General features: G+C 48.8%; 1 protein-coding gene across 5 annotated transcripts in view; it reads right to left on the bottom strand.

The window, feature by feature from the left end:
• Nucleotides 1–22,948, bottom strand: part of GALNT16 (polypeptide N-acetylgalactosaminyltransferase 16) — a 115,829-nt gene extending 92,881 nt beyond the window's left edge. For 4 of the 5 annotated variants that reach the window (XM_054199672.1, XM_054199671.1, XM_054199670.1 and 1 more), the window contains exon 1: nucleotides 4,393–4,762. In XM_054199672.1, coding sequence (XP_054055647.1) covers nucleotides 4,393–4,602 — 210 coding nt within the window. In that variant the 5' untranslated portion in view covers nucleotides 4,603–4,762. Of the gene's footprint in view, nucleotides 1–4,392; nucleotides 4,763–22,813 lie in introns of those variants that run through there. The other variant, XM_054199674.1, reaches the window with a different exon arrangement.
• Between the last annotated feature and the right edge of the window lie 3,135 nt (nucleotides 22,949–26,083).

The raw sequence follows: 26,083 nt of genomic DNA, 5'->3' as shown, positions 1-26,083 counted from the left end.
GTGAGCCAGGATTGCAATATTGGGTCTCTCAGCGGCCAAACTGCCTGCAGTGGGGGCACAGAGGAACTACACAGGTCACAAAAGTTGGCGGGACAAAGGTAAGAGACAATATATCCGCTCCAAAGGCTGGTGCCCGATCGCTCTAACACAACTCAGAGCGTTTAACTAATGATACTCTTCCGTGTCCATCTTCCAGGTGTGTTTCCTACCACCTGCTTCCTCCATCTGCTTTCCTACCACCCCAGAGAAGTCAGCAAGGTGGAGGAGCCTGCGGGCAGCCTCACACTCAGCTTTTGACCGGGAAAGGGGAGCAAATACTCCCATCCTCAGCTCACAGTCAGCCAGGAGCAGAATTCCCGTTTCAGAGCTACCTACCAGCCACCCCTCTGACTATCGAGCTTTGCCCACGTGACAGCGATGGCCTTGCTCTCTTCAGTGGGACACGGGCAGGCTGGGCGAGCTTCCCACCCTGCAATCTTTAGAGGTGGGAGGACAGAGTCCTGGGCTCTGCCCATCAGCGTCGTGCTAAAGCAGATGAGCGGCACGTGGTGAATGATTAACCGCCCGTACACAGTGTGGAAATGATGCCAAAGCCCCTCCAAAAGACACACTGCACAGCTCCTGCCTCCAAGAAATTTCCAAGGAGGAAGAGGCAACCTCCTGCCCGGAAGGGACAGAAGAGAGCCCAGGGAAGAAGTCCATCCTCCAGAAACACCCAGCACACAAACCAACTGCCAGAGGTCCCGGGGCTCCTCCTAATAGATATGAAACTATGCCGTGGTCCAGAGAAAAGATGGATTCCGAGGACTGTGGTACTCAGTCGTGTTTCCACCCTCTGTGGCGTGTGGAAGGGGGAACGTGCTGGGGCTCGGCACGCCACCAAGTCAGCCCTGCCCTCTACCAATTTCTGCATTTTTATTTCAAGCATCTATAGGACCTGTTTGGGGAGAGGCTATTGCAGAGAGCCCAAAGGTCAAGATTTCTGGCTATGAAACAGGGATCTGGAGGATCACCATTAATGCAGGAGCTGTTTCTGGGACACTGATCTCTGACAGCTCCCTCTCAATTTCAGTTTTCCCTTGCTGACTCTAGGAGTCAGACATCCACGTTTTACATTTAAAGTTGCGCTCATAAACATGAGATCAACAAATAACAAACCAGCTTGAAGCCGAGACTTGCAATCAACTATATCTTTTACCTGAGATGATTTTTACTCTTCACATTGGCAGAGAATAAAGAAGAAAACCACAAACCCAGAAAACTCTTCATTTTTTTAAAAAACATGCAATTTGCCTTAATTTGCCCAGGATTTGAAATGTCACAGCATAGACGCAAGAGCAGAACTCTTGGACTCACTCACCCAAAAGCCAAGATTTATTTTTTTTTTGTCCCAGACAGAAAAGCAGCCAGTTTTAGAAAACCGAAAAAATATTTTCCAGAGACCCGTAAGTCACATGAGTCACCCTTATTCGCAGATGAGCCCAAACCTGAACTCCAACACCATCGCTCATGCAGAGCGGAGGAAACCAAAAGCTGGATCAAAACGGGCAGCTTGTCTCGGTGCCTCTGCAGCAGGCCAAGGGACACGGGAAGCACGCGGAGCGCAGGCACGCCTCCTCTTACACAAGACTGCCATTATATATTAAGTCAAGTAATCTGACTTTGCGGGGGATGAACTCAGGGTTGAGGGCTCTGCACTGCTAAAGCACAACCGTTTCTCTAAATTCATCATTTCTCCAGCGAGGTGGTTGAAATGGCACATTTTCCACGCCGGCTGGGTGAGGGCAGCGGGCAGTGCCGCAGCTCGCACACTGTGCGCCCCAGAGCCAGGGTAAGGATGCGTGCCCAGCACTGCTTCGCACAGCTGTAGCCCCTGGGCAACCAGCCCCGAAGGTTCACACAAAGCCATAGCCCCTGCGCAACCAGCCCTGCACGCTCACACAGACAACTACATCCCAGGAGACCAACTGCTCAGACCCCAGACAGATGCCACCTCCTGCGCGGGGGGGTGCTGTCCCCAGGCCCCCACTGACTTTCCTGCCCTGCGCCCGCCTGCAGTTGCTTCTCTGCTTCCACCCCAGCAGAGATTGCGTCCGGGATGGCTCGTTATCCACCTCCCATTGAAGCGAAGCCCATTCGGCTCTCCGATAGCCATGCTGCTGCGTAGTTACAGCAGCACATATATTGCATTTTACCAGCTTGCCTCTCACGGCAGCCCCCCAAACCCTTGGGAAACAGCTCTGCACACATGCGGGGAAGCCCAGACACCACAAAATCCTCCTGTTTCCCTTCTCTATGCAAAAAGGTCATGGCAGGATGGGGTATTTCCACCACACCTCACTGTCAGGTGCGTCAGGAGAGGGTCCTTCATCCCAGCCACTACTGCTAGGGGGAACCAGGACTTACTCGTGGGGGCTGGCCCATCGTGGGAGCTCAGTTACAGAGGGAGAGAAGAGGCAAAGGATGAGTATTTTCCCCTGCTAAGGGATTTCAGGCATGGGATGCTTTACCTCTTTCTGCGAGCAGGACCAGATTTGGAGTGGCTGTCACACAGCACTATAGTTTGTAAGAAGAGGCTTTGTGGTTAGCCATGAGCCCACACCGCCTCCCCCAAATAGCGATGTAACAACGTGCAGCACTGCCACAGCATCCTCCTCCCGAGGAGGATTTTAAGGTGCTTGGCAGAGGATATGGATTCATGTAACCTCACAAGCCCTCTGAGAGGGAGTAAAGTAAATGCAATAAAAAAATGGAAGGGATAAGCAGGGGAAATGGAGACATAAAACTGCCAGAGCAGCATGTTCAAGCACGCGCAACAAATCAGGGGCAGCTTCCCCCGCTGCTGAGGTGGAATCCGACAGGCAGCAACGCTCCAAATCCTCTGTTTGTTCAAGTCGACCCTGGCCAGCCTGAGAGCGCTTCCCAGCACACTCCCATGGGCTACAGCACTCGCACAGAGCTGCTTGCCCAGGGGGCACCACATTCATTTCCACTCCTGCTCCGTAGAAGGTCTCAACAGCAGAGCAGCCAGAACTGCCGGCAGCCCCCGGCCCCAGTGAGCGGCAAATAACGTCCTCGCTCTGCCCGAGACCCTCAGTTTTGACTTTTGAGTTGCGTCTGCTGCAAGCGATGGCTGAGGGTCTCAGCAGAAGGATTTCCACCCTGCTGCCCGAGGGCTGGGGCTGCTCTGACAGCATTTTCCAAACATTCACGGGGCTTCCCAAACACCCACCCACACACCTGCCACCCCCACTTTACAGGTGGAGAAAAGAGAGACACAGGCCAAAAATCCCAGCATCAGTCGAGGAGGGAAGCGGAGAGCCCCAGCGCCTGGCCCCTGCTCCGACTGTGGCCAGGCTGCTGCTGCTTTTGTTTGCTTCCATGTGTGCCTAACCGGCTGATAAATGGATTTGCAGCCAAAGAGTGACACACAGTGCAGTTCCATGAACTGCTTCAGCTGGATCACTCTGGGGAATGGTATTGCTGGGCCACTTTTGCTCCAGAGGCTGGTTTATTTTTTATGAAGCTACTGCCTAGAGTTGGGAGAGCTATATTGATGCAATTATACAGGCTGAAGGAGGACAAACCTCCTCCATGGACAGAGCACAAAGGTCCTCACCATCCTCAAGTCAGGAGTTCAATTTTATCACCCTACCGAGCCCACAGACACCCAGGAAGGCAGAGTGTGGGGTTTATGAAAGCACTTTTGAAGTAGCACATCAGGGCACTGCTACCACCCCTTGGGTTAGCAAGGAGCCCCGAGGGCTCCCCCCTCTCCCACCCTGCCCAAACCCGACTCGCAGACTGCTGTCTCTGGCTTAAAACAGACAAAACTCGAAAACTGAGCCCAGGTCCCCTTCTCGGCAGCAAAGCAGAAGGAGGCGAGGCAGAGGCTGGTACCAGCTGCACAGTCCCTCACTGCAAGTGCCGCTTGCATCCTCCGGCCCGATGCCCAGCAGCCGTCTGGCCAGAGGACAGGCTTGTGAGAGGCCATGGCTCTTACCTCGTCCTGATGGGAAAAAACTACAATCATACACGCATATGTGAGTGTATATGTAAGTATATATGCGCCTCTCGAACGCGAACCAAAAACCTTCCAGCTGTTTCACCCACCCTTTTCCTCAGCCAAGGGCAGCCGGAGAGCGGAGCCCGGGCGAGCCGGCGGCGGCAACTCGCAAATACTTTACCCGCGGCATTACTCTATTCCCCTGAGGTTTGCCCACCCCGCTCCCCCGATTGTAACGGCTGCCATGGCGACAAGAGACGAATGCTAAAATAAATACAAAGCAACCCGAAGGCAAAGCGAAGCCCTCCTCCCCCCTGGCCCTCCCCGGAGCATCCCTCCCCGCCGCGGCAGGGCGGGATGCTCGGCGGCCGCCGCCGCGCACTCACGATGAGGGGGATGGTCCTCTCCTCCCGGCGGAGCTCCAGCCGGCCGCCCGCCCTCTGCCCGCCCCGGGCGCTGCCGCTACCGCCGCCGCTGCCGGCGGACCTGCCGGCGGCCGCCGAGCGGGGCTTGTTGTCCTGCCATAAGTAGTAGAAAGTGCCCAGGATCCAAGCGACGGTCAGGATGGCGATGGCATTGGCCCTGATCCTCCTCATGCCGGGCGCCCCGGGGGAGCCTGGGAGCGCTGCCTCGACGGGCAGGGGCGGCTGCGGGAGGAAGGAGGGGAGGAAGAAGGCAGAGGCGGCGGCGCGGCGGCTGTCCCCGCACCGCTCCGGACACGGACCCGGCCCCGCACCGCCCAGCCGCCGCCGCCGGGTCCTAACGCCTCGCCCCCCCCGCTCCGCCGCAGGGGGCGGAGGGCTCCGCGCTGCCGCCTCCTCCTCCTCCTCCTCCTCTTCCACGGCGGGGGGAGCAGCCGGCCGGCGGCGGCCGCCTCGCCTGCCTGGGTGCAGCTGGGGATGCGCCCGCTGGAGCGGGCAGGGGGGTGGCAGCCCCGGGGAAACGGGTGTTCCGATGGGGCGGCATCCCATGAGGCGGGGGGGGAGAGTGGGTGCCACAGCAGCCTGCCCTCCTGCACCACTAGCCCAGCTCCCTGCCCTTGGTGGCCCCAGCTCCACGCGGCACTCTTTGCCGTAAGACAGGTGGCCAGTGAGTACACCGTGGCACCCCATGGCACACACGATCCAGGTGCCTACTCACAGAATGATTTAGGTTGGAAGGGACTTCAGGGAAGATCATCTAGTTCCAACCCCCTGCCATGGGCAGGGACACCTCCCACTAGACCAGGCTGCTCAAAGCCCCATCCAGCCTGGCCTTGAACACTTCCAGGGATGGGGAATTCACAGCTTCTCTGGGCAACCCTTTCCAGTGCCTCACCACCCTCATAGTGAAGGATTTCTTCCTGATATCCAATCTAAATCTACCCTCTTTCACTTTGAAGCCATTACCCTTCCACTCCATGGAGATGGGCACATCCCTGGAGGCATCTCGCACTGAAGCTGTGGGGGTTCACAGAAGCAGGTCTCTGGGGTGACAGTGGAGCTGCCCAAGCACCCGCTCCCATCGTTGCTACACACAGCTGCCTGCCCAACAGCCACACATGGTCACGCAAGGGCCAGGTGCCTGGAGACCACCACAGCCACAAGGTTTTCCAAGCCCTGGGGGACGGGAAGTGCAGCAGCAGAGGGGACACAATGATACAATTCTGCATCACAGGGCATTGCCAAAGCTGTAGCTGTAAAAGGATCACCGAATACAGCCCTGTGGGCAGCTTAGGCAACAGACCATCCAGCTCGTGAAACCAAGCTACATTCAGGCACAGTACAGCTGCTGTGCAACTAGGGCTTAAGGGTTTGAGAGAGCAAGAGGAGGTACTGAGAAAACTCTGACAGTGAAGAAGCGTGCTTAGAGAATGTGGGTGCCTCCAAAGCACCTGATGAGGGGATTAGAGGATTTGAATTACAGAACGGAAAATGGGACTTTTTGCCTTCCTTACTCGTGGCCAAATCCCTCTAAATGTAATTACAACCTGCCCTGCTAAATTGCCATTTCAGGTTTACCTGTGTGCCACTCATTATCTGAAGCACAGCACAGTATGAAATTCATCCGTCAGATTCGTACTGTGCTAGCACTCATGGCAGAAGGCTATTGCTAGGACCACCACCACCTCCCAGGCCTGCAGCACGGCTCCACACCAACCTCCTGGCAAAGCACACTGCGCTCCTCATGCAGAAAGGGGTTACAATGCATCGTACATCCTAGCCAGGAGCCCACCAGCCACCCACAGCTTCCCAGGCCGGTTGATCATAGCCAGTGGCAAGGGGAAGTTTGAGACACTCAAGGCAAAAAAACAAAGTCCTCCAAGGGATCGACAAAAATGTAATTAGTCCAAGCTGCCCAGTCCACATCTGTCCCAGTGGTATGAGTATCCCGTGGAAGCTGGGCTCCCACTGTTTTCGGTCTCTTTCACAGTCCTACAAACAAAAGGGCGGCTGCTCTCCTTTGTGGGTTTGGATCCAGCAGCTGCCGGGGTTGCAGAGGGACATGAAGAGAGGCAGAGAAGCTGTATCCAGGATTGAGAAAAGGGAAAGACACAGAAGAACGACACATTCATGTCCCTGTGACAGCAGAGCCAGCCCCATACGCTGTCTCCTTTTTCACTGCTGTGCAGATCATACCAGGCTTTGCTTGTTTCCTTATTAGTCTTTTCTCACTATTGGGTGAGATTCACTACAGAAAGCAAGTCACACAAACACTGATGGAGAAATGTGTGTGAACCAGGAGAAAACCCTCTGCCCCAACACTTAAACTAAACAGGCCGCGTTCTCCTGCCTTTACAAGCACGTTGCTCCCCCTTTCTACCACAGCCATTCATTTTCTTCCTCCATTGCCCTCCCTGCTAGTGCAGACTATAAGCTGCTAGCTGTCTCCATTGCCTCCCCACACCACATTTCACCACTTCCAATCATCCTGAAGGTGACTCCCACTGCACAAGCACCTCAGCTTCCACCATGCCACTAACAGTTGAGAAGTCCCCTATAAGGTCAGCCCAGTATTTTCTCTTTTCTGCTGAGAAGAAACCCAGCTCCTTGACTCTTTGGATTCCCCAGGGACAACATCATTTTAAGAACCCTTCCCTTTCCAGAGCAGACATCACCTTTTGGGCAAAGGCACCTCAAAGGCTTTACAAGGGCCAGAGCAGCTCCCGGCACCCAGCTGGCCCTCATCTCTGGAAGCACCTTACACACAAGCCTTGAAAACTGACCACATGCCAGTGTGTGCTCCCAGACATTGATGAGGTCGTGCTCCTGGAGAGGAGGCTCTCGAGCTCTCAGCAGCACTTTCTCATGCCTGCAGAACACATTGCCAAGCCCTCTTTGCTATTCTGCCCCCATCACATCCTGTTACTCCCAAAGCATTGTCAGCAGTGCAGAAAACAGCACAAAAAAACCAAAGCCTCGGAGTTTACTTGTACTACCTGGGTTATGTGACCTGCTGACAACTTACACGAGTGACAGAAACCATCCTGTGCAGAATGACTACTTTCAGTCATTAAATCAATTCATTAATTACAAGAAACCCTCAACCCAGATAAATTAACCCTTTCATTTGAGGACCCCAAAATCCCTTTCACTGGATGGCCTGTAGGCAGGTGCCAGAAGAAGCAGAGAGCTCTGTAGGCAAGAGCCCCGAACAGAACTCAGCTCTGACATAGGAAGGACAAGCTGAAGTTCAAGGTGTCTTTCTGCTAGGAGAAAGTTGCTGCTACTCCTCTCTCCCTTCAGGAGTCAGCCCCGAAGCAGACGGGCTGTTCCTGCAGAAATGCAGCCGGAGCACAGGGTAGTGAAGCTCTGCTCTAGCCCACCACCCCAGCAAAAGCACCGAGTTACTCGCCCTTGGCAGAGCAGCTCACACTTGACCACAGGTACCCAATTCAGCACAGATAAGCCAGATTTGCAGAGACCCATTATTTACATCGCTTAAGCTTTGGGACCTATTAGAGCTGGAAAGGGTTAGGGATTAGAGCTGGCTGACCTGAGGGGGACAGGACCTTCAGCACAGCTCCAGCGGAAGAGACATGTACTTTTGCAGCACCAGGCTTCCATATGCTTTGAAAGTGTCTCCCCGGTGATCTTTCATCTTCAGGGCCCAAATCCTTCACTGCAGGATGACTAGCTCCCAGGTCCAAGCTACTCATAGCCAAGGTCCTGTGTTCCGCAGCCAGAATTCGCAATGATTTCACCCCTGACTGCAGAGCTTTGCTCCAGAATCTCATCTTTCTTTTTAAAAGACAGTAGATTTCTAGCCTTATGTATCTACAGGGATCTCTGACAATATAAATTGTTCAAGTATAGCCATACTGTAAGCTGCAATGTTGCATAGAGATATTAGAGCCAGTCCCATCAGAGATAACAAGAGTACCAGGAGCAGTCTGGCACAGAGATCTCTACTCAACACAGCCTGCAATGTAGACATACAATGAATATTAACAGTGATAATACTTCACTGCTGATCTTTGCAAAAGCATCAGCTAATTCAATAAGTGCCCTAAGAGAAGTTACCCGAAAAACATAAACTAAATAAATCAAGATTATACAAATATCACAGCAGAATTATGGGGTCTTACCACCACGCTTGTTCTTTTTCAGTTTCCTCTATAGCTGTTACTTCCATGTTAGAGATATTAAGTCTTTTCTTATTTTGTTAAAGTAAGAAACTAAAAACTAAAGATAAGAAATTAAAAAGGTTTGTACAGTTTTGGACAGTGGAATAATATAAGGGACCCCTTGACAATCCAGGTGGCTGATTCTTTAATATAAGCATAGGCTAAGCATTTGGTGAGTAATCTAGATACAGAAGTGGGAGGGAGGAATATGACCAGCTACAGGGAAGAAGTTTATGTAGGGGGTTAAGAATCTTATTTTCTTTATAATCAACAAGGCCTTAATCTTCATCACCTTCAGTGGAAAGAGATCTCCTAGAACCATGAATATTAAACAGTGCATTCAAGAAGACAGTTTTGTGTCTTTGGCTGACAGCCTTGGTAAAAACAGCCAGGAGAGCAGATCTGCTGTCCCAAATTGCCCAGATAGAATTAAGGTCTTTGTTGCAGAGGAAGAAAAGACAAGCGTTGTCCAGATTTGTCTTCAAAAAATTAGTGAAGTGTGACTGCTTTATAGTTATGGTGAGACAAAGTGCATGCTTTTGCAGTCATCTGACATAAAATGTAGCTGTGCTTTCAACTATGAAACATCTGGAGAACGCCAAAGGGTTTTTCTTAGCTCTACTCTGATCTGAAAAATCAGGTCCTCTGTATTTGTGGCCTCCAGGCATGGAAGTACCATCTGAAACATGAACATAAGGTCTGTCTAGACTCTGGAAACAGTTTGAACAAAGTCATCCAGAGTTTAGCTAAGAACATTTAAAGAAAAGTCAGCATTAGGATTCAGGGGCTGGAGCAGGTGTATTGGGTTTGCATGGCAAAGTTTTGGTAGCAGGGGGGGCTACAGGGATGGCTTCTCTGAGAAGCTGCTAGAAGCTTCCCCCATGTCCAACAGAGCCAATGCCAGCTGGCTCCAAAAGGGACCCACTGCTGGTCAAGGCTGAGCCCATCAGCGATGGTGGTAGCCCCTCTGGGATAACATAGTTAAGAAGGGGGGAAAAACCAACCTACAGAAGAGCAAACAGGAGAGAGGAGTAAGAGAAACAACCCTGCAGACACTAAGGTCAATGAAGAAGCAGGGGGAGGAGGTGCTCCAGGCATCGGAGCAGAGATTCCCCTGCAGCCCGTGGTGAAGACCGTGGTGAGGATGGCTGTCCCCTTGGAGACCATGCAGGTTAACAGTGGAGCAGATTATCCACCTCCAGCCCATGGAGGGCCCTACGCCAGAGCAGGTGGATGCCCAAAGGAGGCTGTGACCCCCACAGGAAGCCCACACTGGAGCAGGCTCCTAGCAGGACCTGTGGCCCCATGGAAAGAAGAGCCCACACTGGAGCAGGTTTGCTGTCAGGACTTGTGTCCCTGTGGAAGGGATTCAGGAAATTCAGGAAAACTGCTCCACGCTGGAGCAGTCTGTTCCTGAAGGACTGTGCGCTGTGGAAGGACTCACATTGAAGAAGTTAACGGAGAACTGTTTCCCATGGGAGCGACCCCACACTTGAAGGGGAAGAGTGTGAGGAGTCGTCCTCTCCCTGAGGAGGAAGAAGTGGCAAAGACAACATGTGATGAACTGACCACAACCCCCATCCCCATCCCCCTGCACTGCTCCCGGGGAGGAGGTAGAGAAAAATCGGGAGTGAAGTTGAGCCCTGGAAGAAGGGAGGAGTGGGGGAGAAGCTGTTTTAAGATTGGGTTTTATTTCTCATTACCCTACTCTGATTGGATCAGTAATAAATTAGATTAATTTTCCCCAAGTCAAGTCTGTTTTGCCCATGATGGTAACTGGTGAGTGATCTCCCTGTCCACAACCCATGAGCCTTTCATTGTACTCTCTCTCCCCTGTCCAGCTGAGGATGGGGAGTGATAGAGTGGCTTTGGTGGGAACCTGGTGTCCAACCAGGGTCAGTCCACCACAGCAGGTCATGCTCCAGAGAAAAGCAAGTGTGGCATGTTATCCTGCTGGGACAAGAGCACGTGGTCAGGGAAAGGCAGCTCTGTCTGCTCACAGCTGGCTGGGAGCTGAGCTCCACCTTGCAGGAAAGTCCTGTGCACCCAGCTGGTCTCCTGCCTGCATGCGCTACAGCCTGAAGATCCAGAAAGTCCTGTATTTTAAAGCCATGAGGAAAAAGGAAATAAATACGGCTTAGCTCCCTATAGCCCTCCAGCTGCAGGAGTTCCTTCTTTTAATTCACACTCCAAAGCACATCTACACACGTAGCTGAAACAGCTCTGGTACTTTTCTTAGCTAAGCCTCTGTCACGGCTCCTAGAAGAGTTATGCAAGGGAAGAGCAGCCTCAGTTCAGGGATTTTTCACAAGAGACCACATCTCAAGGAGCTCCTTCTGCAAGGGCAGAGCAGGGTGCCTGGGAGAAGGCGAGACATCTCAAGATGGTTTTCTCTGAACTTGTTGTCACCAAGTGGCTCCTTCCTCCTCTTCTGGCCCACCCCTGGGCTGGACACTCACCTTCCCTGATGAAGCTTTTACCAAGCAGGGTCAATGATCTGCTTCCAGGTCACGAATTGGTAGGTAGGAGTGGCCGAAAGCATTTTACCCATTGAAGGGAGAGGACTCAGAGCTCATCCCTGATTTCAATTCAGGAAAACTACAGGAAATGGAGCGAGAAGAGGAAACGTTTGTCCCAATGGGCAGAAAGAGCTTAAGTCCTTTCCCCATAACGTATGAAAGGCTCCTCTGATGACCATAGCATCTCACTGTGCCCTTTATCCAAATCTAAATCATACCTCTGCAAGCCTCCAAGACATGTTTACCCCTACCTTCATGCCAAGATGGCAAAGTGTGTGCCACTGCTTGGTTGCTGAAAAGAAAAAGAAAAATGTTATCTGCATTACTTATCTACATTGGCCAAATTCCTAAACTGCCTGAAATACTCTCTTTGTCTGAAAAAAAAAAAAAAAAAAAAAAACTTTCTCATGCAGGTCAGAGGGCATGGGTATGCATGCGAGTTTCTGAAAATCCATGTTGCCGTGCCTCAGGTCATATATCACTCTCCACAGCATTGGCCTCAGTCACCACTGGGAAACTACAAGGTGCGCCAGAAATCCAACAGCTAGTGTCGATCATGCCCTGCCTAGAGCTAGATACTGCTCCGGCAGTCTCAGGTACTGTCCTTCACACCGACACCGTGGCCACAGGCACTGTAGAAAGCCCAGACAGACAAACCGCTCCCCTGGGAGCTGCTCCATCCTTAACTTATCCTGGTGCTCAATCAGAATAGGGCAGATGCCAAATATTTCCACATTTAACAGGAGATAAGCTGCCTAGGGTGGCATATATGTTGATCAGGACAGAAATACCTTCTGGCTCATTGTTTCTGGCCAGCATGCAAACAGTAAGGTGGTGGAGGGGAGCGACTCAGGGGCAAGTTTAGGCAAATAGCATGTGGTTAAGTGGGAACTAGGATTTCAGTTGCTACCAATTGTACAGTTAAACATTGTCTGCAGTGCTATTTAAGGTCACTGTAACCTTAACGTTATTTTCATTAGTATGTTTCTTAATGAAAATAAGAGCATAGAGAAGATTTCCCAATAAACTGTAATTAACAGTTCCACATTACACTTGTGCTCTTCAAGTACAAAGAGAAAAATCATCTGCTGAAAGGCAAACACCGGCAAGATGAATCTCCCTTGACAGCATGGAGGAGCCAGGGAAGTCTTCAGAGATGGTTAGCTGGGATTCAAGACCCCCCCTCTCCCCCTGGGAGGGGGTCCCTCTAAGCCTCTCTGAGCCAGGTAACCCAACTCTCTGCCACCACCAGACCAGGTGTAGCCTTAGTGAGGAGCAGAGTTATGGCAGAATCAGGCAGGAGCTACCAACAGCAACGAAAAGTGCCCTAAATTCATGCAATTTTTTAAAACTGTAGAAACAGAATAAATATTTTAAGTAGTAATAATTACATATTCATATAACTTATTAACTAAAAGATCCACTTATAATCAACCTGATTCACTTTATGAGCCTGATATAAATTTTCACTCTCCCTCCTTTTCTTATCTCCTTTTCTCACCTCAAATCATTTGCTTCTCTTCCTTGCTGCATCTTTTCTAGGACATGGATTTATTTCCCACCGTTATGGTAAAGCACGTAGCACTTTTTCTGGTGCTCAGAATTAATTAACAATAAAATCTTTTTATTACGATCTGACGACAATTTGCTTTCCTTTATTGGCAGCCCATCACAGCGCCGACTGTGACCCGAACTGCAATTTAATCCTCATAGAAATTCGAGGCTTTTACAGCTCAATGTAGCTACCAGGTTAGTGCTCATAAGAGTCCTCTTGGCTGCAAAGCAGAAGCAGCTTGAAACACTCATCTGGCAAAATGATGAAACTCCTGTCTTCCACTACAGAAGAATTCCATGTGAAAATACAACAATCTGGGAAATAACCTGTGAAAAATATCCTACCCAGTTTCTCACATATCCCATGCAAGGGGCTTGCACCCTGCACAGCAGACTGGGTTTGAGTCAAATGCAACGAAAAAATGCTTGACTTTCCTAAAAGTCACAGTGAAGTATTTATTTTTTAAGCTCTATCACTCAAAATAGCCTAGACAATTAATGGAAAACTTTCCAAAACATTCCAGCCCTGGCACTAAGCGTGAGAAAGTCCAGGCTGACAGGAACCCAGAAATAGGAGCCACAGATCGGTCAACTCCAGAGGCACTGCAGTGCCCCTGCAGCAAGGCTGATCCCATAATCTCTGCCTGCTGGGATTGAGATCTATCCCCAGGTGGCAAGTAGAGAGCATAAAAAAGCCAGGGAAGATGCTGGAGTCCAGAGCACATCAGGCATCCCTGTAATGTCAGGAGCAAGATCCAGGCAGATCAACACAATGCTAAAGTCTTATCAGTTTCTGTCTTTTCCATCTTTATTATACTGGAACATCTTTACTCCCAGAGAGGTGGGAGAAGGGGACTGCAAGGATAGCAAGAATATTTATTGAAATGATAGCTCCGGTGGAACTACAACCAATAAAACCTGCTGACCTGCAGCAGGCTGACAAGCAGTTACATTAGTCTGGAAGACACCAGGGCACTCCATGGGGCAACGCACAGACACCTCCATCGATGCAGCACCATTTCTGATTTAAGAGTAAGGTACGCAGTCTCAGCCTGGCAGCATCCTCTGCCATTGCGATCGCTTTAAACAACAATCTAGGTATTCCTAAGCTTCCACAAACACGCCGCTAATTTATTTTGATGCTCTTGCAGAAATGGAGCTTCTGTCCTCTCCCGACTTTGTAAAGTCATCCAGCATGGGTACCCCTTGCACTGGCATCATGCAGGTAGCCAGTCATTTTGGATGAGAAACCCTCAGCTCTGCTGTGATAAGACTGGTGACAGCTCTGCTTGGTAAGACTGGTAATTTGGCAATTAAACCCCTGCACGCCACCAGCCCCCCAGCCTCTGCTGGTGGTGGGACAGGTCAGCATCACAGGTTAGCATTCACCATTTGTCTCCCACGTTGGGGTTAAGCACCGATGCGGCGCAGGAGGATGAGAAAGCCAGGCTGACCTGTGCCGTGTCGCAACCCAGAATTAATGAAGCACGAAAAGTGCAATGACAGTTGGGGTGGCAAGAGAAGCACTGGCATGAATGATCTCAGCGCAGGTACAAGTAACCTCCCTAGACTGATGCTGCGAGGTCCTGGGAGCACCTGACTCCAGCTGAAGGTGGTGAAGATTTGAGTGCATTTGCTTTGGGGAACCAAGTTCACATCATCCCTGTTTGGTGTCTCTGCACCTGCAGGCCCTTTCCAGCCCTGAATCCTGTAGCAGGCACATGGGCATCCCAATTTGCTGATCGTGTCCCACAGAATGAAAGGGGATTTGGAGGTGCAAGCCTGAGGGCAGGGTTTTCCTCCAAAGCTCCCCAGTGCCAGTGCCTGAGCTGACAGCCTCACCATGAACATACCTGACACCAGGGGCTATCTGTTACAAAACATCATCCCAAAGGACCGCTAGAAAACGTAGCATTTGACACATAGTTAGCAAGAATGTAAGTTACGCTTTACTGAGATAAACCAATGGTTCGTTTCACCCTGTCACCTTGTCCCCAGCAGTGGTGGGAAGAGACGCTGTCTAGGGAGAGCTCATACACCTGGCCCCTTCCTGCAGTCCGTGCCTCTCATATTCCCCTGGGATACCTGCCCCTCTCGTGCAGGATGCTGGAGCGTTCAGTCCTGCTATTCCCCATAGGATCTGTTTATGGGAACAGAGTCTATAAATTAATTAACTGCCTTCTTAACCTATTAACAGCATCTGCTTCCACCATCTCCTGTGACAGCAAGGTCCGATACTTCACTACTCACTGTGCAACAACGCGTTGTCTTTCACTTGTTGGAAAAGAACCTCCTACAGGCTCCACCGAGTGCCCCCTGGTCCCAGAGCAGTGGGACTTGGTGCACGGCAGTTCTCCATCCACCCTATCCACTACCTCCACGATTTGTCCTCTCAGCCAGCCTTCCCCTTTCCCAAATGAAGGGATCCCAGATTTTTTTTCCCCCTCTCCTTGAAAGGCAAGGTGCTTCATCATTAGGAAGCCGTTTTTATAACATGCACTGTATAATAAAGAAACATACTAGAGATTACATTTCTAATAGTAATAGGAAAGGTCAGATTCATATTCTTTAAGTATTCACATTTTAGGACAAATATTTTCTCCCCACTAAAGGTGAATGCTGTAGAAGTGCTGAACAAAATGACCTCCACCACTTTTGCACAGAAAAGGGATGGAAATTATGATGTAAGAGATTTCACTGTTTAAAAAAAATGACCCCTCATTTTTCCTTATAATTGTCTCCAATACCTGAATGCAAGCCTTGGCAATGAAGAGCTGTCACTGTGGGAGCACAGCAGCCAGAAAAAAGAGTGAGAAATGAGAGAAACTGGTTAAGTCACCGTGAGTAGAAGTGGTACTCTTCCATCTGAACGCTTGCATGTCTGCAGAGATGCTCAGCACACCACTGCAGCATTTTCAGATGCAGAGATACATCCTTGCACGCATATACATGTGCGCACATGTGTTTCACACACTTAGATAAGTTTCAAGTCTAACTCGGGTTTGCAGCAGGCACGACTTTCTCTGATGCAGGCTAAAGACAAGGAAAATATCTCCCACAGGCGCTAAAAGCCATCACAAGCCCGACCATTTCTGTTTGAAGGTCACGGCAAGATCAAAGAAATGTGCTATCTCTGGCAAATACATAATTACTTATGCATGTAATTCCTCTACAAATGTGTCCACTGCAACATACCTTTCTCTGCAGAGAGAGGATGAAAAAGCCTACGTGCAACAACTATAATCGTACTGCTTAATGGCATACTGAAGAACACTTATAGGTTGTTTTAGCACAGTAAAACCCATATAGACAAAAATAACCATATCGATAGGCCCGAGTTTTAAAACCCTATGTACATCCTGGGTGCAACCTCAGCACAGTCGCACCACCATGCGTCAGCACAATACTGACCTTTCATTCTCCATAGCCCGGCTCTTTCCTGCTCCAAGCAGCCATGTCAGCCAGGCAGGCTCTGATCGAGCCCCAGCTCAGGGTAAGCTCAGGCCCCACCATCACAGCACCTCAAACACACACACTGGGCGCTCTCACACACCACATTCCTGCCCCATCTGGGCAGCAGCAGCCCCTGTACCCACATCTCCAGGGATGAGGGGCAGCTCTTCCCTGCCTGGCACCCACAGGAGCAGCTGAGGGCAGCAGGCACAGAGCAAGTTGGGAAGGAAGCACCAGGTTTCCTTTATCATCATGTCCAGGGAGGAGCTTGCTAGGAGGACAGCTGTGTCTCGTAGGGCCGTTTGGTTCCTGCCAAGCTCTGAAGGATGGGGTTGTTCAGACTGGTTTCCAGCCCTCAAGGACTTCCACAAACCTTCCAAGATAATCCAGGATAAAAATAGATTTAAAATAGATTTTATCTATTTCACTTTTTATTTTAGTTTATCTCTTCTGCTCTCCAAACATCACGTCCTCATTTGTCCCTGATGGCTGTCGTGCAAGCAGCCTCCTTGTGCTTGGGGTTTGCTCTGTGCAAAGACGGGTGGCTGCTCCGACCTCAGCGATGGTGGCTGTGCCCTCCGAGCTCTGGCCCACCCAAAGACCACTCTTGCCACCCCTCTGAAAGTCAGCGTTGAAGCCCAACTTAAAAACTCAGTTCCTACATCTAGGCTTTACAGCATCTCCCAAGGCGTTTCTTTCTCTTCCAGTGTTTGCAGTGAGACCAGGATCCAGATTTAAGGTGGCTTGTTGTTCAAGAGCAAAGATCCAATGTCATTAGACTCCGCTCTGAGCAGTGGTGCCAGGGAGAACAGCCCCGTTTCCTAACTCTCAGCAGGGGCAGAGCATGCTGCAGCTAATCATTTTCAAAGAATGGCCTGAGGTTAAGCCCTTCTGGTATTTGCAAGGAAAAACCTGCTTCTTATTCTTAAAGCATATAAATAACAATGTTTGTTGAAAAGGAAAAATAGGAAGAGTCGGAGAAAAAGGGAAACATGGACATTTTCCCTGAATGGGAAAGGAGGCTCATTCTGTTTCTGAGAAACTACCCTTGTAAATTGTCATTTTTGAGGTGCTTTGCAACAAAAGCATTTGTAAATCAGAAAGCCAGCTGCTCTCCCCTCCTTTGCTAGTTCTTCTTTTTCTTGCAGAGGAGCTAATGCACTAAAGCTGAGCCTGCCAAGTATAAATTCATCAGGACATTGTGAGGGTTTGGATTTGGGACTGAAGAGGATATGCTTTGGCTCAGTATAGAGGCAGGGGTCAGATGTGGAGGTAGAATTGAGGTTTCAAAGAGTCAAAGCTTTCCTCCATGTGAGGGATGGGGAGAGATGGTTAAAACTGAGGTGTCGGCACACACGAGTCCCTACAGTTTGGGAATGTACCTGCACCTTTCCCATGGACATTCACTCTCTGGAAAGGAGAAGCTGAGTCAGCTGTACCCAGGGTGGGTTACATGTTTCGTCCATAGACAGACCTATCCCTGTGTTTTAGTCCAGTCATCACATCCCGTGCACAAGTTTATTGTGAACCCTGTTAGGCATGGTGCTTTATGTATCCGAAGGGATGGAAAATGCTCGCGTAATGATGAATTGGAGAAGGACTGTGCATTACTGCAATTACTACACACAAAAGCCAGCTTGAAATATTGGGCTTCGTCCCTGACCAGCCTCAAACTCCTCAGTCTCTCTTCTTGCTGAGAGAGATCAGCCATCAAATAGGCAAACGTTCCCCTTTAAAACATATAAACAAAAAAAAAGGATTTATTTGAGAGGATGCTGCCAGCCATGTATGGATGAAGGCTATCTCATTAACACGGCAGGCCCCTGACGGCAGCCAGGGGGGGTCTGTCACCATCGCTGTGTGTTCTCCCGGCAGGAGTGGAGCAGAGTGAGGCCGCATCACGGGGCAGAGGATCACTTCGAAGGACAGGGGCAGCAGTTCTCAGCCTGGCCTGGGCCAAGGTCTCTTTGCAGCAGCTCCTAGCCAGATCCTCTGCCAGAAGCATCCCAAAATGTTTTTTGTCTGTTTCAGTGGCGCTTCAGCAGATGGATGGATCCTGCGTGGTGCACCAAGAATTGTCCTGGCTTTAGCCGCTTGTCTCTGAGGGCACGTCATTGCAAATGGCCCACAAGCGGAAAACTGGAGCTGAAGGGACAGCATGGGCAGGCTGGTGGCAGTTGCCAGATGCCCCTTACCCATGGCCAGTGACCTGCTCCAGCGTGGCCATGTCAGCTCTGTGTGGCTGACTTTGTTCCTCCAGACCTGGGCTGAATGCCATTTTCCTCACAGCAGCTTAAAGGATAATTTCAGCGAGTTCAAGCCTCTTGCTTTGAGCTACGTCTTAAATTGATTTGAAAGCTTCAAACAGAACCAGCTTAAAGGCTGCCCCGTGACTGAAATGAGTACAGATTTGTGTGGCCACGGTCTCACCACTGCTCTTGCAGCCTTAGCATTCACCTGAGTCTGCAGGTGGCCTTTGCTGATCTGTGACCAGCTCACGCGGTGATGGAGTGCAAAATGATACGACGGCTCTGGGACCAATCAATCTTGTGCATAACCCTGCAGAGCAGAGGTGAGACACTGTCAGAAACACGTGTGTTTTCTCCAGCAGGTTGTATGTGCGCCAGAGGCAGGAGACCAGTGAAGAGGGAGTGAATCATGGCAAGGGAGGATGGAACAAGTTAACAAACAGATAGAGAAGGACGGAGGTTTGCAGAACAAGCTGGAGGACAACTACCACACCCCGGAAAGGAAAAATCCCAATCCTTAATGGGCAAGGAGAAGTAAACGCTCCACTTCTTCCTATCTCCCTCCTCCTGCCTTCTCCTCCTTCAGGTTCTGGATCAAAAAAAAGGGCTAAGAATAAGCAATGTGAGAGTAATCAACAGCGACGGAAGAGAAGCCTTTTCTGCTCGCTAGCAGAAAACTAGCCCTGTCATTAAATAACACAAGTTGACAGCCTTTCGTGATGTGAGGAAGTGGGAAATGAAAGGTCTGAGCCAGTAAATCTGAGAATGACAAATGGGAATCACAATGAAAAATGTCCGATGGATCTGGAAATGAAAGTCCAGCCTCCTGGAGTCTTAGAGGGAGCCACAAAGAGAGACTACTCATCAGAGGAGCGATGTTGGGGAATGCCAGGAATTCTTTGGCCAGGTGTCCCATGCATGGCAAGAAAAAGCCGTGAGGCTGTTCCTCTCCTGGCCATGCTCAGCTCTGCCCTGGATGCTTAGGGACAAACCTGCTGGAAAGATAGAAGAACACAATTACCAGAGCGAGTGAAATTAGGTGTACGGTAAGGACAAAGAAGGAGAAGGTGGATTGCTCATACCCCAGGAGAGGCAAGACAAAACTGAGGGCTGGTGAATCTGGGGTACCATGGGAGAGGAATAAGGATGACAAAAGATCTGGCTATTATCTGGGGTGCGAGTAGTACATTATCCATCTAACTCTGAAGCTGTTTTAAATCATCTGCAACAGAAATGATTTGTGGTGACATGAGACCATTAGGTCATTGCCCATTCATCATGAGCTGGGGCTCACCCAAATTTCCATGCATAGTTAGGCCACCGGCCACTGCCATATAAATAACAAAAATTGCAGTTCATTTTTGGCTCAGATGCATTTCTTTCACTAATAAAACATCGAAACGAGCAACCTGGCACTGCCTTCCGTGAGCTGAACTGAGGCTGACTCTGCACATTCATCCAGGTGCCCATTTTTTGCCCCTAGACTGAGCAGAAGTCAATAAATGAGCTACAGCCAGCGCATCAAGATATAGAAGGGTTTCCAGGTACTTCTGATTTTGTGCCTCCGCTGATTTTGTAATTTCTTGACCCCAGCCCACATGTCATGCTTTGCTGTGGATTTATTGAAGTCAGGAGTTCACAGCTTCAAGCGAGATTCAGAAGATAGTTTATAGATGTCAGGGAGGTCAGAAATGAAGAATTGGGACTGACACACCTTAAGGAAAGCTCTTTCCTCCCCTCTCTGAAGAGCAAACAGATACAGCTCTGAAAATCCCGTTCAGCAACTTGATCTCCCTAAAATGCCCCAGTCTCATTCTGGTTTTGTGTTAGTGGTTTTTTTTTTCCCCCCATTCTATTTTGCTGCCTATGGGAACCATTTTTTCCAGCACTGTTCCACCCTTTCCAGCTACGCCGCACTTGAGGCGCAATGCCCTACCACCACCCCACCTGATGAAGCACGAGCTCAGCTACCAGGGCACCATCAGCCCTTTCTAGAGATTTGAGGTTTTAGAAACGACAAGGACAGACTTCCCCGTGGGAGCTGTCTCAAGGAGCAGTGACGCATTTCCTACATTCGTCACGTGTGGTTTGGGTCTCATTGATGTGAATTTAACAGGGAACAGGAGCAAAAGGTGAAATTGTGAGGTCCGTAATGACTGAAGCAAGAATGGGGGAGCTCCATCCCCAGGACTGCCTCTTACTCCTTTGCTTCCGAGGCAGGCTGGTCCCCTGGTGCTGTGACAAACTCCCACCTCGGTTCAGCGTCACTCCAGTGCCCGGTTCCTCAGCAGGCTCCTTTTGTACAAGTCTGCTGGGTGGCAGCAGGGGTCCAGGCTGCCAGCAGCGCATAAACGCACCTAGCCAGGAGCCTGAGGCGGGGACGCACAGATTTAATGCCTTTTATTCTCTGTTGTTGAAAAAAATTGCGATTTACTCATTACATGTTTTCACCGTTAAAAGAAAGAGGAGCTTGTTGATACACAAGTAATACTGCTTTAATATACTGACAGCTTTAAACCAGTGCAGCTCTCTTAGGATGGACACAGCTGCTGGCTTTGAGGTGTTTATAGCAGTATATTGCCAGGGGAATGAGCTATAACCACATAACAGACCTTTGCACCCCCCTTAACAGCATCATCAGATCAAATTTCAGTTAGATAAACAAAAAGACTATCCAAAAATCCACCCCCAATCAAAATAGTAATTAATACCATGTAATGAGGTCTAAATTTCTGGCTTTCATGACAGAGAGAGACATCCAGAGGGTCCTCTTCAGACAGCCTCTAGTAGCTTAGAAAATAGGTCACTTGATGCATCTCAGTGGGCTTTAATAGGTATAGCTAGTAAGGACCATTGATGTTTAAGTACTTCACTGCTGAAGACACAGCCATGGTGTTCCTCAAGCCTGAACAGATGATGTCGGCTCATTTTTCTCCTTGCCACTATTTACCTTACAAGGGCTTTGTTTGCACAGTGCAGCTGTTGATGGGCAGGAATGGTTTCAGCCAAGGTAATGAGGACCACAAAAGCAACCTGAATTCCTTCTTTGTCCCCTCCATGTCAAATCTGTAGAGCAGCAAGGCTAGCACACAAGTAGAGGGAGTTTCTACTCCTCTGCCACAGATTGTAATTGGGAAGCCAAGTTACACGTCTCTGACATTGTTCCCCAACATCTTTTTATGTCGCTATCCCCACAATCCACTGACAAACATAGGAAGGAGGACGAAGAAGTCGTTTTTGCCATATCCAACCAGCACACGTAGAGCATTGACATCTTTGAGGTTAAAATGCACAAAATAGCTTGTGTAGCTTACCACCAAACCTGCCTGAACACTAGCACTTCATTCCACAGATGCCTACATTTACCATCACTCCTTGCATCTCCCATTAAAAAAAAAAAAAAAAAAAAAAAAAAAAAAAAAAAAAAAGAAGAGCCAGCTAGAGAATAGACTATTTCAAAGGTCAATCTGTGTGAAGACTCTGAAGCTCTTCCTTGTAAAATGCCCTGTTAACTAACCGTCAGTTAACTAACCAGATCTGCACAGGAGCCTTTCAGCCAAGCAAACCGAAGCAGTTTTGTATCAATCGGGGTCTTTCTCCCGCCCTGTTCAAGCCTTGAATGCAGTTTGAGAATTTGTGTTGGTAGAAACAGGTGCAGCCACTCTACCGGACGTTTTTCAGCCAACCAACTCATTGGCAGTTTACTCACTGCCGAGTATTTAGAGAGGGGAAGGTGAAATTAAATCTTGCTGACCATACCACTCATCCCCAGCAAGGCAGGCACTACCACATGTCTTGGTGATAGCAGACTTGTTAGAAAAATTCTGCCTAGCTTTCCTCGAACTACCACATGAAATATAAATCACTTTTCACCCTAAAAACATGAAGTGCGAAAAACAAACTATCTAGGGAGAACCAAGCTCTCACTACTGACCACTAAATTATCTTGAACCAAGTAGACTTCAGTCCAGCACAGCAACTCCTACGTCCCCATCCTTGCCCTCATGGATAATTTGGGGTATTTTTTTGCAGTGTGCCTAACACACAGCACCCCATGGCTTTTGGGATCCCCTTCAACTTCAAGTTGATTGTGCTTTCCAGGCTTCCCCTTTTATCTTTGTTCAGGATATAAGTACAGGCCTGTAAGGATAGAAGTGAGAAAATCGTGCTGCCTTTACTGGTGTGTATTTCCCATCTCGATTCCAGCACAATTTGTTTCCTTGTCCAGCAGGTAAATTTAACTTCCTAGGGAAAAAAAAGAAACAAAGCTACAAAAAAAAAAAAAAAACAACCAAAACCAAAAAAACACCACCAAAAAATTCCTCCAACAAACTCATAGCAATTTATAGAAAAACAAGGCTGGTGAGATTACTGTCTTCATTGTCTCCCCAAGTGAAGTTCTGAGATTTAAAAAACAAGTACTTACTTAGCAAGAGAAAGTTTGTTTAGGTCTGACGGTCTGTTTTTGTCTTTCTTCTCAAGGGAGAAGGGATTTTTGGAAAGCTACTAAGTTGCATTTAAAAAAACAAACAAACAAAAAAACAACAAGACCTCATTTGGCTCATGTGTCCTCTTTTGAAGCATTTGACTGGAAAAGCAAAGCGCAGCACTAACACATAGTGCGAGGAGCAAAGGGGAGGGAACACGTGCCAAGGTCACCTCCTCAGCAGTAGCAATGGCAAGCTTCAGAGCACTCATATAAAACCTCCCTCTGATACAAGATACCACTCACAGCTACTTTTTAAGAGCTATAAAAATCCAGAGCAGGCACACATTAATTAAAGAGTTCAGAGAGAAGCGCTGCGTGTCAGTCTTGGCAGCAGGTGACCGAAGGGCATGTAGCACATATGGGAGCGAAGTGCCCATGGACAGAGTTCGCTAAAATATTTCCGTTTTCATCACCTCCAGGTTTGTCGGTGGGCAGCACAGATGGTTTGCAGCTGGGGAGCCAGTCAGCGCACTTGTGAGGAAGCAATGTGACCTGTGTCATGAAGCAACGCATACCATAAGGAAGATTTTCTTCACGACTAGCCTAAATCTCCTCCGTTGACATTTAAGTCCATAACCTCCTGTCCTAGCCAGACTAGAAAGCAAACCATGACAATCCCCCTCCTCTTCACCACAGTATTTTTCTTATTTATCTCCTTGTCTCTCAGTTCTTTGTTTCTTTTAAGGTAGACAAACTCAGCTCTTCTGGGCTTTACTCAAAAGCCACATTTCCATGCCGGTGTCCCCTGCAGAGCACAGGACTCACCTTCCAGAGTGGCAGGTCCTGAGCAAAAGAGGCAGTGAGGAGGACAAGGATCCATCCAGGCTTCCCTTAGCTCCTTTCCCTCCATGTTTAGGGCAAGGCAGGCTGAGACGGATGAGGTTATTACCCAAGCGCACACCTGATAGCTACGGCAATTTCTCCTCCTTTTCCCCTACTGCAGCCCATCATGAGAAATAAGCTTTTTCTATAAACCCACTGACAAGCCACAGCTGGTGGTGAAACACATCCAACTACAGGATGCTGCCTTGCTGGAAGCCCTTCTGTTTTTAACTGGCAATTATTCCAATTGAGTGAAAGAAAGATAACCCACCTTTTTTAGCTCTTACATCTATCTACCTGTACTTACACACTTCCTTTGTTCAAAGTTGCAGCAGGGCTTCAACCCTGCTGATAGCAAGAACACCCTCCGATATTTCACTACGCACTGGAAACCCTGAAAGCAGTGGAGGGGAACTGGGGGACATGGAGCTAATGGGGCCAGAGCCCAGCGGCATTAAGAGTCCTAATGCCCATTTTACAAGGTAGAGAAAAATAGAAAAACAAAAAAAGGTACTTCTGTATTTTGGGGGGGGGTGTCTAATACTCAGCTCCATCTAGTGGTTGTCACCGATGGCTATCGTGCACACAACATGCACTTGAAGGCCTGTGAATTTTAAGCTTTCTCCCCCGTAACCAATTTGTTAAGAGATGGGCTGTCTAGTCTGGTATTTTCCAGGGCTCTGTAAGGATTTCTTAAGTTCTAATCTTACAGCTTGGACTGACTCTTTCTAATGCGGGGAAAATACCTGCAAAATGGAGCTGGTCTTTAAGACATCAGCACAGCGCTTCGAGATATGCAGCTGAACAACATCTAGTATCGCTACCCATATATCACAGGAGAACCACAGGGGGAAAGAAGAGGGTGTAATGCTTTTAAAACATATGGAAAGCATTATCTGAATAGCAAAAATCTGACATCAAACTATATACACATAGCTCAGATTTGGGCTCTCTATAGCCCTTGCTAGACAAGTAGGGATAACAATTTTTTTTATTCACAGCGCATTCAAAGGAGGTCCCACTCTGATTTTCACAACTTGTCACCAGCAGCCAGTCTCTCTGCTTTTATTTACAGCTAAAAGTCTGTGACAGAGTCAGGGCACAGAGGAAAAAAGGGGAGAGCAACTGGCAGATCTCAGCTGACGCAAAGTACCGTTTGGCATTTTTCAAAGGACAATCAATTGGAAAGGACTTGCTGTTAATCGATGTGAAACAGATACGTGTCAGTTCCCCACAGAGCACACTACAACGTGAAACAGCTTCCTCAGAGCAGCAGTTTTTTGTGGAGGGGGTTTGGACAGGCAGTTTTTCTCTTAAGCCTGCGTTTCTGACAGCTGCCTAGTAACTTTTTGCCCAGACTTGTCACATTTGTGCTGAGAAATATAAATGTCTTCTCTCTTTTGCTCCTTAACCACTGCACAATCTTTCAATTTTTTAAGCAAAGAAAGATAGAAGCCATATTTTATATCAGCTATAGCTGAAGCTGGAGTTTTTCCTGTACAAGGAAATGGTTTCTTGTTATCTGAAGATGACATCTCTATTTTACAATAAAAGCCTCTATCCTTTTTTTTTCCAGTTCTCTTTACTCCCCCCATCTCAGAAACTGAACTTATCCAATAGCTTGCAAAGAAAAATAATAAAAGAAAGATGGTTTTGCTCTGTTTCCTGGCGACCAACACCACTGAGACCCCAGGTGGTATCATGCTGGCTAATTCAAGACAGAAACAAGCACCATGATAGTTGAGTGGGAAGAGAAGACGCAGCACTAACCTTGGTGCAGAAAATCCTTACCACAGCTGTCTGCTGTTCATGATGGAATTCACAGTGATAGAAGAATCTGGTTTGAATATGGGAAATTATATTCTGTGCATGTTTATTTGGCTTTTTGGTTCTTGTTTTTTTTTTTTTCTCACTAAGTTTAACCATGTTGGCTCTCTTGCATTACTCTCTCTACCTGTAAAAACATTTAACAAAACTCCCTTGATGTGGGGGCTAATACAAGACGGCATGCAGAGAAAGCTGACTACGTCTCCTTTGCACTTAACCTCAAACTGACGCTCCCTTTCTCCAGAGCAATGTACCCCTGAGGGTGGGGAAAAGCCCTTATGCCAATAACACAGCACTACGTAGAAATGAGAGAAGGGGCTTCACAATGCCCCTTATTCCCAAAGAACATCAAGGGGATGATAGTTTGAGTCAAGCTGTGGGAACGAAGAAGGCAGTGTAGGTCTGGACTACTGCGGAGGCCTTGAAGGAAGGAGATCAAGAAGCAGTGATGGGAACTGACATACTGGTTCAGATTGGAGGTGCCTCTAAATTCAAACAGAACACGAGGGCTCCTGGTCACTCCTTATTACAGAAGCTCCCTCTGCATGTGCAGAAGGC

Source organism: Rissa tridactyla, chromosome 4 (assembly GCF_028500815.1).
Source record: "Rissa tridactyla isolate bRisTri1 chromosome 4, bRisTri1.patW.cur.20221130, whole genome shotgun sequence".
NCBI classification, from domain to species: Eukaryota; Metazoa; Chordata; class Aves; order Charadriiformes; family Laridae; genus Rissa; species Rissa tridactyla.
The sequence above is the reverse complement of the archived record's forward strand: the minus strand, read 5'-3'. Positions and strand labels throughout refer to the sequence as shown.